The sequence below is a fragment of the Mytilus californianus genome, unplaced genomic scaffold, assembly GCF_021869535.1.
Source record: "Mytilus californianus isolate M0D057914Y unplaced genomic scaffold, xbMytCali1.0.p SCAF_6, whole genome shotgun sequence".
Lineage (NCBI taxonomy): Eukaryota > Metazoa > Mollusca > Bivalvia > Mytilida > Mytilidae > Mytilus > Mytilus californianus.
In genome coordinates, this window is record NW_026262712.1 from 98,628,487 (window position 1) to 98,644,878 (window position 16,392).

Below are 16,392 nucleotides of genomic sequence, written 5' to 3' on the forward strand. Positions count from 1 at the left end.
CTTTATCCTAATCTATGACAGTAGTTTAACAATATTTTTTTCCTTATTTGATGTATGACAGTACTGGAACATTTTATATAAAAAATTTTTTTTTTAAATATACTAAGCTAGGATTTTAATTTAAAATATAACAAGTTTAAATTTAACCCCATCTTTAAAAAAGTGATCCATGAATTTTCATACTTTTCAAAGAATATTGTTGCAACTTTGAGTGATTCATGAACTTACATGTACAATGTACCACTAAATGAAATGATTACAAATATCAATAAAAAGAAAAGGTGCGATAAGGACACTTAATGGATTATATTTTTATGAAAATTTGAACTTTAGAACTTTAAAATTCTTTTATGTATGTTTTAAAGTTCCGGAAAGTGAAAATTAAAATACAAGACGATTTTTATTGGTTGTACCAAAAAAAAGGGCCTGTCTGCCAGTTTTCTTGAAAAGAAAATTGATTTAGGTCAATTTTCCTTTTCAATTGTTAGACACAAATATTTAGCATATGAAAGGACCAACTAGATAATTTATGATGATGTTTTTTTTATATAAAGATAACACCATTCATATCAATTTTTCTGTGGTTTTTGCATGTGCTCAATATTTTTCTATTACATGTTTGAAAATATATGCTCATTTTTTTTGCCAAATTCAACTTTTACTACTATTTGACTGTAAAATTTGTGTAAATGATCATTTTATTTCGAAGATATTATTGTTCACATTTTGCTTAATAATATTATTTTTGCTAAAATAGCTTGATAAGTCAAACACTTCATTTTAATTGTCCAAAAAGAGCCCCTAGTCTCCAGTAAACAAAATAATTAAAACTAAAGAATATTTCAACCGTTATTTGATTCAAAAGTACTTTCTTTATCTTCTTTTTTCTGTTTCCTTCCTCTGCTGACAAATAATTTACAGAACTACGATTTTCTCTTTCTAACAAAGGCGAGAGAAAAAATGAAGCTATTTGTTGTCCTGATAAATAAATCCTTCTTTTTTGTATAAAACCGGGATTTCTCATCTCATTATCAGCAATGTAAGGATCTAATTAGTTATCAGTCACTTTCACAATATTAAATTTGTCAGTCATATATTGCTTTAGTTGTTGTCTTAATGTGACTCTGGATTAAGTGACTTTGATACCCCATCCAATTTGTAGAACTTTATCTGAATTAAATGCCGATGAATAAATTGTTGATTCTAAAGATATGGATTTTTAGGCTGATTGGAAATTATCTAATCTGCATACAATCTTTTTTGCTTTTTCTGATATTTTCATTTTACACCATTTAATGAACAATTGCCTATGAGGACATGCTCATCTACTGCTACTGATGTTGAGAATTCTTTTGTGTAGCTGTCTTCTGGACATTTGATGGTAATTCTTGCTTTCTTAGTAGTACAGTTTTCTTCATTACGATTCTCTGAAGAAAAATATAAATTAAATCTGTCACATAAGAGCTTACCATTTTGTGTACCTTGTAAAAAGTCAATTTTGATTATGCCTCTTGTAACACCTTACAACTAAAAGTATATTTTAGTTGAACACTGAATGACAGAAAATCTTATTAAGAAATAATTACTTTAAGTACAAAATGTACGTAGAATAAAGAATGGAAAACAAGAAATTTGTCAAGGATACAACAACCTGACCAAAAAGCGGCCAAAAGCCACAAATAGGCCTACAACGCAGCAAGAAATCTCACATGGACTAGAGCTGGACATAAAGACTAATTTATTCTAGTTCAGAATTATATGTTTAATAAAAATCAGTTTATATCGACTAAACTATTCCCAGTCACATTGTTGCATTTTTTAAAAACCCCAAAAATTTACTTGAAATACAAATTGCATACAATTTTTAATTACCAAAATAAAATATATTCATACCTGAAAAACACGGAAATCTGTTTAAGGTTTCCAGCTTCAAGCCATTACAAAGAGAAGAATCTGAAGTTTGACTCAAACAAGCTTGTTCATTTTTGCATGTTTCCTGACTACATGTATCTTCTAGGATTAACAATGGATCACTTATAACTGGAATTGTCTGAAATAAATTCAAAATATATTAGGAGAAAATAGGACAAAGTATAATTCTTTCCTACAATTATTTGCTTTAAAATGTGTAATGACAATGAATAATTATTAAGCTTCATGTCTTTCAATTCAAGTGATATAATATTTTATTTAAATGATTCATTGTTTTTATTGTATTTCGGTAATGGTTTTTATGCTTTTATTTGGGTCTTATCCATGTAAAAAAAATGTTTAAGACCTTTGAGTACTATCCAATGAAACTTTTATTTTGGTTTTATTTTCATATAATAGACATGTAAACACTTTTTAGTAATGTTCTTAAACTTCTTAAAGTACTTTCATGTTTAGGATAATTATTATATTGAATGTATTTGTTTTCATGTTTTGTGTTTATTCCAATATGTCCTGTTAAGAATATGTATTGCCATGTTTTATTTATTAGATGTTTATTCCCATTGCGCCTGTCAAGGATTTTTGTTTTCAATTTCAATTTAAATTTCATATGTTAAGGATATTTATCCCGATGTTTCTTACTTGGGATTTTTATTCCTATGTTCCATGTTGCCAATATTTATTCCACTGTTTCATGTTGATGATATTTCTTCTCATAATTCATGTTAAGGAAATGTATTCCCATGTTTCATATTAAGAATATTTATACCGATGTTTCATGTTAAGAATATTTATACCGATGTTTCATGTTAAGGATATTTATACCGATGTTTCATGTTAAGGATATTTATACCGATGTTTCATGTTAAGGATATTTATTCCTATGTTTCTAATTAGGATGTTTATTCCTATGTTTCATATTAAGGATATTTATTCTTATGTTTCATGTTAAGAATATTTATTCCCGTGTTTAATGTTAAGGATGTTTATTCCACTGTTTCATGTTAATGATATATTCTCATGATTCTTGCTAAGGATATTTATTCCCATGTTTTATGTTTGGATATTTTTTCCAATGTTTCAGTCTAGAATATTTATTTCCATGTTTCATGTTAATGATATTCATTCCTATGACTCTTACTTGGGATATTTATTTCTATGTTTCATTATAAGGATATTTATTCCTATGATTGATGTTAAGGATATTTATTCCCATGTTTCATGTTAACAATATTTTTTCCTATGTTTCATGTTTTTGATATTTATTCCTATTTTTCATGTTAATGTTATATATTCTCATGTTTTATGTTGTTAATGATATTTATTCCCGTGTTTCATGTTAATGGTATGCATTCCCGTGTTTCATGTTAAAATTATATGTATTCCCATGTTTCATATTAAGAATATTAAATTATGTATTCCCATGTTTCATATTAAGAATATTAAATTATTTATTCCCATATTTCATGTTAAGTATATCTTTTCCTATATTTCTTACTTTAGATGTTTAATCCAATGTTTCATGTTACGGATATTTATTCCTATGTTTCATGTTAAGGATATTTATTCCCATGTATCACGGTAAGGATATTTATTTGCATGTTTCATGTTAAGGATATTTATTCCCATGTTTAATGCTACGAATGTTAATTCCCATGTTTCATGTTATGGATATCTATTCCTGTGATTTACGTTCAGGTCTGTATTTTGATTTTTATTCCTAATTTTCATTTTTAATGAGAAATTTTGTTTAAGTCTGTATTTTCTCAGCCTTCTTTATTGACATAAAGTCAAGTAGCACATCGTAGACAAGGCAGATTAAAATATTTCAGTTACAAAGTGTGAGGTAACCCCTTGTTTCTGTAATTGGGAAGTACCTCGAACTACTTCTTTCAAATTATACAAGATCGACTCCTGAATCTTCATCAACAGTGTTTTTGTATTTCTTGTTCTATTAATTGAACAAGAATCATCTAAAGCTGTAACTTGATCTATCTGAATAAAGAAAAAATGAAAATACATATTAGGCAGTGAATATCATAATTAGTATGTGTTTCTAATGAAAATCCCTAAAAACATTATTTCCGACATTGTGCTTAAAATTAGCAAGCTCATTTATATAAAAAAAATTTCTAACTTTAGTTATTTAATGGACAACATATGCAACGTAGGAGATAAACTATTGTGGCAAAGATTTCAACAAGTAAAATTCATTTTTATGACTTCTTCAGATTTTTTTTTCAAAGAATCATTGTTTAGAAAGATGTAAAAGTGAGAATATTGAACATTATAATATACCTTTCTTGTATGTTTGGTTTGCACTTGACCTAATTCAGCAAGATTGTTCCCAGCGATAATTTTGTCTGCAGTCCAAAAAAAAAAAACAATATAATAAAAATGGTATTGAAAAATATGTCTTTAAAATTACTCATGCAGAAAACCATAATATAAACACTATATATATATATATATATATATATATATATATACAAGTCAAAATTGAAAACAACGTTCAAACCTATGATTGCGTTGGATAAAAACCGCAATTTTTATACGTGTGCATGCAAAACAAATTTCTTGTTAGAGGGGTCTAAATACAGCACAAACAACATTTTCCAAAAAACCAAAAAAGTGAAAAAGTATATTTTAACAAAACCCATCTGACTAACAGGTCGAACAACACATGTTCTTAAATCCTGCTGACTGCCATTGGCGATTGTCAAAAAAACGGATCACAAGGTGTAATAAATGGATCTTAACTATAAATTTAATAACAAAAAGAAAACAATAAACTTGCGGCGAAGATGGTATACCGCAAACAAAGGTGCAAAGATTTTTTGTACACCATATCCGGATTTCGACAATTAATGTCTCTTCAGTGATGTTAGGAATCGAAACGGTTATTGGAAGGCCACATAATTTACCTCAATTTAGGATAGACTCTTGAATTTTGAGGAGTCAAAATAGGATGAACGGATCATATAAACCCGAAGGCAAATATAATACAAGCCCAAACGAAAAAATATAAACAAGTCAAAATTGAAAACAACGTTCAAACCTATGATTGCGTTGGATAAAAACCGCAATTTTTATACGTGTGCATGCAAAACAAATTTCTTGTTAGAGGGGTCTAAATACATCACAAACAACGTTTTCCAAAAGACCAAAAAAGTGAAAAAGTATATTTTAACAAAACGCATCTGACTATATATTTATATATGTTATGCTTAGTTTGAATTGTCTCATGGAACACTTGTTTTGCTTGCCTCGCCTGTTAGAAAAGAGCAACTTATTTATTTTTGGAAAAATCATTTACAAGAGGTTATTAAAATACGTAGGATAGCTTATCTTGATTCATCTTCTAAAGATGCTTTAAAAACATTAAAAGATTTCTAGTCTATACTTACTTAAAAATATAAATGCACTATATAAAACAATTTCAAAGTCCTATAGAAAAGTCCTGAATTTCCAAATGAAACTAACAAATATGTATATCTATGGAACGCAGTCACTTCCTTATAAGAAGAAACCACAATGTTTTGCCTAGCTGATGTCAAAACACTATTCCAAGATATGAACACATCATTACATAATATGAATACTTTATTGCATGATATGAAAACTTTATTACATGATATGATTACTTCTTTACATTATATGATTACTTCTTTACATTATATGAATTCTTCAAAACGTGATGTGGTTACGTCTTTTATTACATGATTTGAAATATTTGTTACGTGATGTGGTTACGTCTTTACATGATTTGAAATATTTGTTACGTGATGTGGTTACGTCTTTACATGATTTGAAATATTTGTTACGTGATGTGGTTATATAGATTCTACCACTGCATCGAGTGTGATACGATATTTATTTACTCGAGACAGTTAAATTTTCAAATTTAAAACGCGAGGCTCGCCGAGCGTTTTAAATATTTAAAATTTAACTGTCGAGAGTGGATAAATATCGTATTACACGAGATTTGGTGGTGGAATCTGTTTCTCTAATGATTTTCAAACAATACGCAGGCAAATTTATTCCTTCTTTTCGAATGATCTGCAAAATGATGTGTTCTTTCTATGTGACGTCATCAGGCATGGTCGCCTTTTTTCATGCCGTCACAATAGGAAATTCAAAGGAAAGCAAGAAAATTCGACGTCATAATCGGATTTTAACCAATGAAGAACTGAGATCAAACGAACCACACGTTGATTAAATGTTTTTTATACAATGGGTGCAGAAAGGGATAAATTGACGAAGAATTAGAGAAACGTCTTTACATGATTTGAAATATATGTTACGTATTGTGGTTAAGTCTTTACATGATTTGAAATATTTGTTACGTGATTTGGTTACGTCTTTACATGGTTTGAAATATTTGTTACGTGATGTGGTTATGTCTTTACATGATTTGAAATATTTGTTACGTGATGTGGTTACGTCTTTAAAGGATTTGAAATATTTGTTACGTGATGTGGTTATGTCTTTACATGATTTGAAATATTTGTTACGTGATGTGGTTACGTCTTTACATGATTTGAAATATTTGTTACGTGATGTGGTTACGTCTTTACATGATGTAAAAACTTCATTACATGCACGTGATGTGGTTACTTCTTTATATGATGTGAAAACTTCATTACGTGATTTGGGTACATCTTTAAATGATGTTAAAACATCATTACGTGATGTGGTTACATGTACTTCTTGATAAGAAACACATCATATGTGAACACTTCATTATGTCAAAACATCTTTCTAAGAACACGACCATCCTTCTTTATTTTATTTTTCAAATTGTCGACTTTAATCTTAGAATTATCAACTTTAATCTTATAATTACCAACTTCAATCTTGGAATTATCAACTTTAATCTTGGAATTACCAACTTCAATCTTGGAATTATCAACTTTATTCTTGGATTTTCCAATTTTAATCTTGGAATTATCAACTTTAATCTTGAAATTATCAACTTTAATCTTGAAATTTCCAACTTTAGTCTTGGAATTTAAAGCTTGAAGCACGTGCGTCACCAAAACGGCTGTAAAGTACATGTACCCACTTCAAATCAATCATTTCTAACAAAGTAAAAGGATAAAGTTTAAAGTCGGAGATTTTTCTTGCTTTTGAACAATTTTCTTTTCCGGACCTTCGTTAAAAAGAAAACGAGGAAACGTAAAACTATGATTCATACACGTGCGTTGCAAACTTATAAACTAATCATTCAGGTGACATGTGACGATATTTAACCACAGCATTGCATACAATAATACAATCAACACCTGTATTACCTGTACTCAATATAACTAAAACACAAATGTAAATTTGCTCACTGCCGTTGAACGTATCTCAAACAATTTCCAGCAGTAAAAACATCCCAACAATCATTATTCATATATATATGAATATGAATGCAAACCTGTATCCGATGCCAATGCACGAGCCTATCTCAGGATAAAAGTGTCGGACCACACCTTTAATTGGCAAATACGTATATAAATAGAAAATTTAATTGCAATCAGCAATTATAAAAAAGGAGCTTACTCTGTTGAACGACGACCAGACAGTGGAGCGCTTGAAAAATACCAATATGTTACAATACATAATTTGACTTCCTGATTGGTCAATTTTGTTATGCCTCATGAATGTTTATGAAAACGTAACGACAATACGATATTTTCCCGCTTTACTTTACAAGATACCCGTTTAGTATTTATTTGACACTTCTCTTAAAACCCTTATTACAATTTATTAAAACTTTTTCACAATCTCATAACAATAAGATGCTATTGTGCACCCTATTTTTTAAATTTCATTAGGATCCCTTTCTGGGTTTCCTAGCATCTGTCTTTTTTGGGTAAATGTCAAATCTTTGATACTAATAGTAATCAGTATAAACAGTTTGCATTTCTGTTAATATAGACAATGCAATTTTCCATAGGAATTCCCTTTGCGACTTAAACTGTGACTTTTTTATTATGAAGTTTCGTAAAAAATATATCCTAAAATGGAAAACTAATATGCACTACTATTTTATTCAAAGGTCAAAACATAGGACTGTGCTGCATATTTTCAACATTTATATGCCTTGAATTTGTTAGAGTTTAAACTTATACTAAAATTCTGTACTACCCCTACCTCCACTTTTTGTCTACTTCAGAATTCAATTTTTACCGCAACAATATGTTTTTATACTGGTAACAGTCCTAAGTTATGTCTCTATGAGATGAAACATAGGGATCATATTAAGTAAACAAATCAAGTTTTCGATGAATATTGTATATCTCTCTCCAAAAGAGGCGTGGTTTAAGAAACATCTGTATTTACAGTGCAACTACAGGTGGACATATTTCAATGAAAGATTTTGCCAAAATGTAGCTTTTACCACGTTAAGGATATAGCTAGAAACGAGTTGAACAACTTGCGACCGGGGAACACCAAAAGGTATTCTGAAGAAACTTTTTTTTAATTTTCATTATATTTAAAAACTGGTTTTGAAGTATATCATAGTGATTTTTTTCATTCCGTTGAAAGGAGAATGTTCTGTACTAGAATGTAAATCTTATTTTTTAAGAGAAACAAATATCCTTTTTAGTTAATCACTTTCAATATTGATTTTTTGTAGATCTAGCCGCTATCGTGGGCGGAAAAGTTAATCTGGATTGTGATAAACGTGGTGCTTCTTTTGAATGGCAAAAACAGGACAACTCTTATAATTTTTTATATTTACCTTATGACGATGTGAAGTATGACGGAAGACGCACATCTCATCTAACCATAAAAAACGTTGATACAAATGACTCCGGTGTTTATCGTTGTTATGCATATTATAGAGATGGTAACTTCAAAGCAGCTGGTTCTAATGTAATGGTAACAGTAACAGGTAAATTACGCTTTTGTTTTATGAAAAACACTCTCTCCCTTTCCTCTTGAAAAAAAACAAAAACAAAAAACCGTGCATTAATACTGCGTATGTGTTTATTTAGTTTATGTAATTACTATTGCATTTTCTTAATCAGACAAGTGTTAACCGATCGCGACTTTTTAATTCCATATATAATACAACAATATCAATTATTAATTATACAATTGGAAAAGAGCATTCACAGTTGTCTAAGTGTGTTTGGATTACTCTCTGTGAACAAAGCCATATAAATTGGAACTGGAAATTGCATTGATTAATGGAAATAGATAACTTGTTCCTAATATCTTTTTATTTATTCTTTTTTTTTTTTTTTTTAACATTAACAGATTCTTTATTGCTCTAGTAGCTAGTTGTTAACAGCTGCAATATATAGTACAACTATTTTATATAGGTTTATCCCTGTGCGTCAAAAGAACCAGGGGATTGACTTGACGAAATTGTATATTCTTCATTGTTAGAATAGTACATTTGAATTTTACATTTATATTGCGGATATATTTTTCTCCGTTTACGGTTTGTTATTTACAGTGATTTATTTCATAAACCCTAGCCTACAACACTTGTTTCTTTCCTTTGGATTTACAAATGTGTCTATCATATTCTATCAAGGTAAGTTTCAAATATAATTAGGTATCAAAAGTCATATGTACTTAGTGACAGGACAATTTTTTTTAGCCCTCCCCCTTTTTTCCCAAAGTCCGTTATTTTTTGTTTTCTGTTTTTCTGTATACTATGAACGTACATATACTATAAATAAAGTGTACTTGCTATTTACTATCAATTCCAAGTTTACTATCCACGGCGGTCACTGATATATTATATTTGAATTGATAGTAAATAGCAAATACACTTTATTTATAGTATATGTACGATCATAGTATACAGAAAAACGCGAAAATAATTGTCCTATTCCCAAGTACTTATGAAAATTATGTGTAATTTTAAAACAGTCCTAACCTAAAGGGAAAACGGTACTATTATATTTTCCCAGCATTAGGTTGGCCTTTTGTGTACCCAAGGCAGGTGAAGGAAGTCAACTTTGGAGCGCTGTGATTGGATGTTAGGGTACAATATATTTTTTTTATTTATCTACGAATAACTGCAGGGTGTATATTTACAATATAAATTTTGAAACCTATTGAAATATTTTCTTGAGAATTATTCGAAAAGACTTAAAAAATTTCATAAATTTGGTGTAAAATGACGGTGGGCATGGATAAAATTAACAAGCTCCGTAGGAAGTTGGTCATGATACTATTTGGCTTCAATTTTTAAAACAGAATAATAAAGTACTAACACTACACATAACTGTTTTATCCGGGTTTTTATTATAAAAAGTGGTAAATTTAGAAAATGTTAGTATTGTCGCCTATGGCAGAATAAATAGTACCGTTTTCCCTAAAGGAAATCTTGAAAGTCTTAAAAGTCTGTCCGATGACGGAAACAATATCCGGACGCCTTTATTTTCGTTTTCCTCCCAAAATAACCCAAACTGAATAATCATAAGCGACTATGCATGGTACCTTTAGGACACAGAGGCATGATTATTAATTTATTGTGGAAGGAAGAGAAGCGACACACAAAATGAGGTCTTCTCATTTAATAGTATAGATTCTAAATTAAACGTTAAATGAAACAAAATAAAATATGTCAACATATTTGATTACTTCAAAATTGAACATAAGATGATAAATTGCTTATTTAGAAAACCGCTTTTGTGTCCTTTGCTAATTTTATTTCGACAATATTACAAACATCGTGACCCGTAATGCACGAAATAAGTGATTTTTATTGCGTAAAGGGAAACAACTCGTTTTATACATTACATGTTATTTGATATTTGTTTTATACATCTACCATCATGACCATGTTCACATACAAAATAATTTACACATACACTATCTCATGCATACAATATTACGTTTACTTGTATATATCTCTCTAAACACAAATGTTAGCTCATACACCTATACAATATAATCATATGGTTCTATTCTATAAATGATAGTTACATAAATCCATAACATAACATAAAAAAAAATAAACATGAATGTACCTTAAATCTAGTTTACAAAGCACTTAAAATCTTTGCGACACTGCAAAGAATATCAAGTTAATCCCGCCGTTTACACTCAATTTCGAAAATTTCTTGAAATTTTGATTTGAAAACGCAAAAAGTATTGACAGATTTTGATCTTTGTTCAGAAATAAAGTATGCCATATAAATTGTGTATGTGTATGTGTTTTTTGTAATTAAGTTATTTACTTTATAGTATTCTTCCGGTTCAATGGTATATCCCCATGCTAGATTTGATAAGCTTAGAATATGATTTTACTATTTTAATTTTTCCTAAAATATCTTTCATTTTTTCCCAAAATACTTTTAATGTTTGACATCTTAGAAACATGTGTTCGTAAACTTCTGTAATATTACATGCATGGCAGTTTGTACTTATTAGCCATTGCTTCAATATAACCTTACAAGGTAAGATGTAAAGGGCAATAGTTTCCATCTAAATATTTTCAGTGTATTATCTTTCAGAAAAAAATGAGAGAATTTTAAAATGCTTTATGTTTTATTATTTAAGTTACCAATTTTAAATAGACGATTCCATTTTAAGAACCCAGTGGTGTCTCTTCACCCTGAACTTTTATAAATTTATAAATATTTTTTTTCCATATTATTTCATTAAAGTTCCGGACGACTAAATATTTTGGTGCTCAGTTTTGGTAAAAATTTACTCTCAACTGAATTCTCATCCTCAATCAGTGTTTTTTTTTCATCAATCCAATTCAATTAAACAAATTTATTTCTTTGCACCCAAGGAGAATCAAAATGCTTCCTACATGTTCTAACTAGTAATTCACGTATTGACCAAAGAATTTGAATGTACTCTTTACCTTAACACAGCTACACTTTTCAGCATCACTCCTCAATAATGACTAATATAAATCCATTGTAGTCCGCAGCCTAATTTGTGCTTGTGATTCTCCTCTTTATTAAGCATTTCATTTCTTCTATCAAATAAATAAACCGATGAAATTCGTATTATTTTCAATGAAAAGCGCATTTTCCCATAAAATTAAGATAAAAAATATAAATAAGGGAGAACCAAAATATTTGTTTGAAAATCATTGAAAATACTTTATTTAATGCTTGGTTTTTGACATCATCTATTGACTGCTATCACGTTTATTGTTTAATTGTAATTTCATTATCAACATTAAAATAAATAAAGGACTTAAATATCATTTAAATAAACAGATCAAACATTTATGGATAAACGAATATTTAAAATGTTATATACCTGTGTTCTTAATTGTTTCATCCACATATGTGAACATTATGTATTGTGCATTGCATTAGTTTATCGACAAAAGAAGGTAAAGCCGTCAAACTTAGGTTTCAGGTGCGTTTGTGTTCGTGGTAGAGCTTGAGCAAGAGTGTGAAAGAAAGATGCAAGTTTGGCTTTGACTGTATGATTTTCAGCTGTGGCAAGATAATCTTCTTGACGATAATATTTTGACAGGCCTGAAAATAGTCAAATATGGTTACTGTGAGTTTTCGTTATTCACTGCAATCTAATGGTCAAGTGATTCATACATAAAAACAATATAACATAATGAAATACAAAACATAACAATAAAGTGAATACATCAGATATTAGTATTATGATTTGTACAATAACAAATCATAGCTTTATAGTCATACAAAAGTTAAGAACTGTGAAGTTTCTTGCTATTTTACCTTAAACGATGTGAATTCTGAAGCGTTTGAATGATTTCTAAATTATCAAGATATGCATGGAACTTGCAGTAAACAATTAATCAAATTATAAACTTTTCATTTATACTATTTTAAAAACCAAATATCTCTTTAATAATAACTTCAACTTTTTCTCAGTAACACATTAATCCTTAAAAACATGTATTTACAGTATTACACAGCTGTAAGTAATGTATTATTTGTTGAACATTTGTAAACAAATTTGCATATCAGGGGGAGATAACTGTGTTAGTCAAATCTTAGGACTAGCTCACATACTAAAAATGATAACATGGGGGACTTTATATATCTACTATATACCACAACAAATTAAGTTCAATTTAAACATTTACTTTGATCGAGAAAACAATATAAAAAAAATGGGAATCTTATTAAATAAGAAAAAGTGTGGCAACAATGGGCATTGCAATAGGATAAACAGAAAACATCAGTTTACTAGCTTCAGTGAGCTTTTTGTTACCTAGCAACCATGAGAACTAATGCTCAAAAAACTTTGAAAAAGATTGTTCTTACACCTACAATTGTTCACAAATAATTGATAAACTGCAAATTGAGACATATTATTTGCTCATGAATTGGCGCGGTAAAAACTAGAGTTCTCTCCCATATAAAAATACTTTTAATGAAGTGTGTTCATCTTAGTCTAGTGTTCATTTACAAAAATACTTAACACATTAGAAATTGATTTATTCTTTCACAATATTAACTAGAAACAGATAATACATATTTAAAATTGACCAACGGGTTTGTCGTCTTTCTATAATTTTTGTGCTGTTTTCACATTTCTTTAGCGGTGTGAGAAAAATATTTCTCCTAACTAGTGAAATGTCTGTTCTCGGCAAATGATTAGTCAAAATTCGATTATGACGTCAAAATTTCTTTGTTTCTTCTGAATTTCCCTATTGTGACGTCATGAAAAAATGCGAAACTACCTGATGACGTCGCATATAAAGAACGCAACTTTCTGAAAATATTTGAAAAAGAAGGAACAAAATCATTAGAAAAACAGATTCCGACACTATAACTGGTGTACTACGATATTTCTCCAATCTCAACAGTTATATTTTAATTATTCAAAAAGCTTTAAACAATAGAATTTAACTGTCTCGTGTGGAGAAATATAGCAACACACTTGTTGCAGTGTTGAAATCTATATTTCTCTTACTATTGAAAATGATAATTTCTCTATGAATTGGCTTAACTCATCAACATAAACTTTAGGAATTTTAACGATACGTTGTATAAATGAAATAAATACTTTGAATCTATAAAAAAAATAAATTTTAAAATAAAACTCAAACTTAAATTTACTCACCAGTTTACTGAAAATAGTCTTTATTCATTGCAATCTAATGGTCAATTGACGCTATTCAGTGAATAAAGATATTTCACAGATTTGAACAGTTTTGCAGGTTCAACCAATCAGAATTCGATTCTACTTATAAATCAATGGTAACGCAAAAATTGAAGTTACTACGTGTTATGAGTATCCACTATATCGCTCTGAGAAGCTTTATGTAAGAGCTTATTTGACACTAATTTAGACATGGTATAACAAAGTGAAAAGTTAATTCTTAATTTGTTTCTTATGTCCTAAAGAATTTCAGAATATAACCATGCTAACAAAGAATAAACAAATTGTCCAGTTGTAACAAAACTTCACAATGTTTTTCATTAGAAATAAAATTATTGCGAAAAAAAAGTTCAAATATTAATAAAAGCTTTTAATTAAATTCAAAGAGGAATTTGTATGCAAAATTACACTGTGACAACTCGTCTCTGGCCCAACTGCTTTGGACCCCAAAGCTTCAAAATGGTATTAAAATTAAACAATTGTTTTATTTAAATGTAATCACATCTGCTGGAACGAGAAATGATGGTACATTTGTCCATGGTTTATTTTCTAGTGTCCAACGGTTCGTAGAAATACAATGCGCGCCTACGATATGAATTTCATCCTATATTTGTTCATCTGTAGCTTGAGAATAGGTCCAATTAACCGGTTGATACGGCATGTCCAAGTGCATTGATATGTATCCAGTAATGATGCTTTTTATTCACAACGGTATTTATTGATGGTGCCTACCTTTCAGGTTGGTGCTGTCAATAATGCCAATAGTTTTATATATATAAGTACATGTAAACCAAATAACAAAATACCAGAGGTATATTAAAACAAAATTTGAATGCAAGTCATGCTCATCAAGTTTGTAATATCTGCTATAAAAAGAGGGGGTTTGAATACAGTCATGTCTAAAAAAACAAAAATTCAGGGGTCATATTTACACATATATACATTTAGAATTATTGATTTGTTACAAACAAGGTACAATAATAAACATTTTTGAAAATTTACTTCCCAATAAATCGTTCTCAACGACACTAATATAGGAATTAAATTCAAAAATCTTGGTAAAAGACTAGGATAAAGAGAATCGGAATCTGCTGTTGATGCTTGAACTGTTTGCAGGAAAGCATTGCTGGCGGATTCAATATAGAAGCAAAACTTTGGTGTGTCACACAAATATACGCATTAAAAGGTTGTGTCAAAACCTTCTTTATCCTATAAGATTGTAGAAAACTAAGGGTAAGTGTGTTCGGAAGTTGACATACTTTTGAGTTAACTTATTTGTAACTTCAAATGATGACCACACTGCGAACATTTTACATTAGAGGAATGAGGCAACAGTCAAATCTAAGACCGATGGTCTTGAAAATTTATAATAAGATGGACATGAGGATAAATCTAATATTGGAATGACAACACAATCGTACCCCACATGTTACTTCCAAAACTAATGAGGTACACCGATTGTGCTTTGATTTGTACAAATAACATATTAAAAAAAAAAATAGCAAAAACTTACATACTTAAAATAACAGAGGCGTATACCCATGAAAACTCTGACGCAAACAAATTGACTTAACTCTATTAATAATAGCATCCTACTCCATTTAAGGAAGCTAAGTGGGTTAAACATAGATAAAAGGATGTACACTTTGAGAACTGGCGTTTGACATTTGTTGCATAATTGTCATGGTCATTGCCATCTTTCTTGTTTTACAAAATAAAAATGTGAAAGCGAAAAATGTCAGAAAGAATAGCAATGTCAAGTGAACAAAAACACACAATAGTATTTTTATCTGGGCAAGAAGACTGCAAGCTTATATCTCCAGACAACAATGGTTCAGTTAATTTTTTAAAAATCTTTCCATCCTTTTTAGCACAACAGTTATATTATTTAAGCTTAGATGGGTTTATGTGTCTGTTGCTAAAATATTTGACATACAAATGCATTATGGTTTTAAGAAGCAAAATCTGGAATTGCTAACTGTACATGAGTAGTAAAAAGGGAATCTACTATAATTGAGGTAAATCGATGTTCATCGAAAAATTCCTGTACGACAGATATTAAGTAACCTGGATGTATAATACATGTATAATAATTTGAACTTGACTCATAATCTAAGAGAAAAATTTAATTTTCTAATTGATAACGAACATTTGAAGGGTATGTTGATAACACCGAATGCGCACCCAGGCATTTTTCTATGGCTTTGATGACAAATTAAATCCATTCTTCACTGTCATAAACAGGCACCGATGTTGGTGTTGACTCAATAATGTCATAAGAAAGGTGATTTACTAGAAAACTTAAATTTCAAATCTTGATGCCTGTTTGACATATTTTGATGCAAGGGAACAATCAGAAACAGTTATAGGAATGAGTGTCTTATTAAAAGT

At 29.5% G+C, this 16,392-nt stretch overlaps 1 protein-coding gene across 2 annotated transcripts in view; it reads left to right on the forward strand.

Annotated features, from left to right (window-relative positions):
- LOC127705438 (receptor-type tyrosine-protein phosphatase mu-like) overlaps positions 1–16,392 on the forward strand; it is a 145,123-nt gene that overhangs the window by 49,515 nt on the left and 79,216 nt on the right. For both annotated transcript variants that reach the window (XM_052209753.1, XM_052209754.1), the window contains exon 2: positions 8,561–8,818. In XM_052209753.1, coding sequence (XP_052065713.1) covers positions 8,561–8,818 — 258 coding nt within the window. The remainder of the gene's footprint in view (positions 1–8,560; positions 8,819–16,392) is intronic.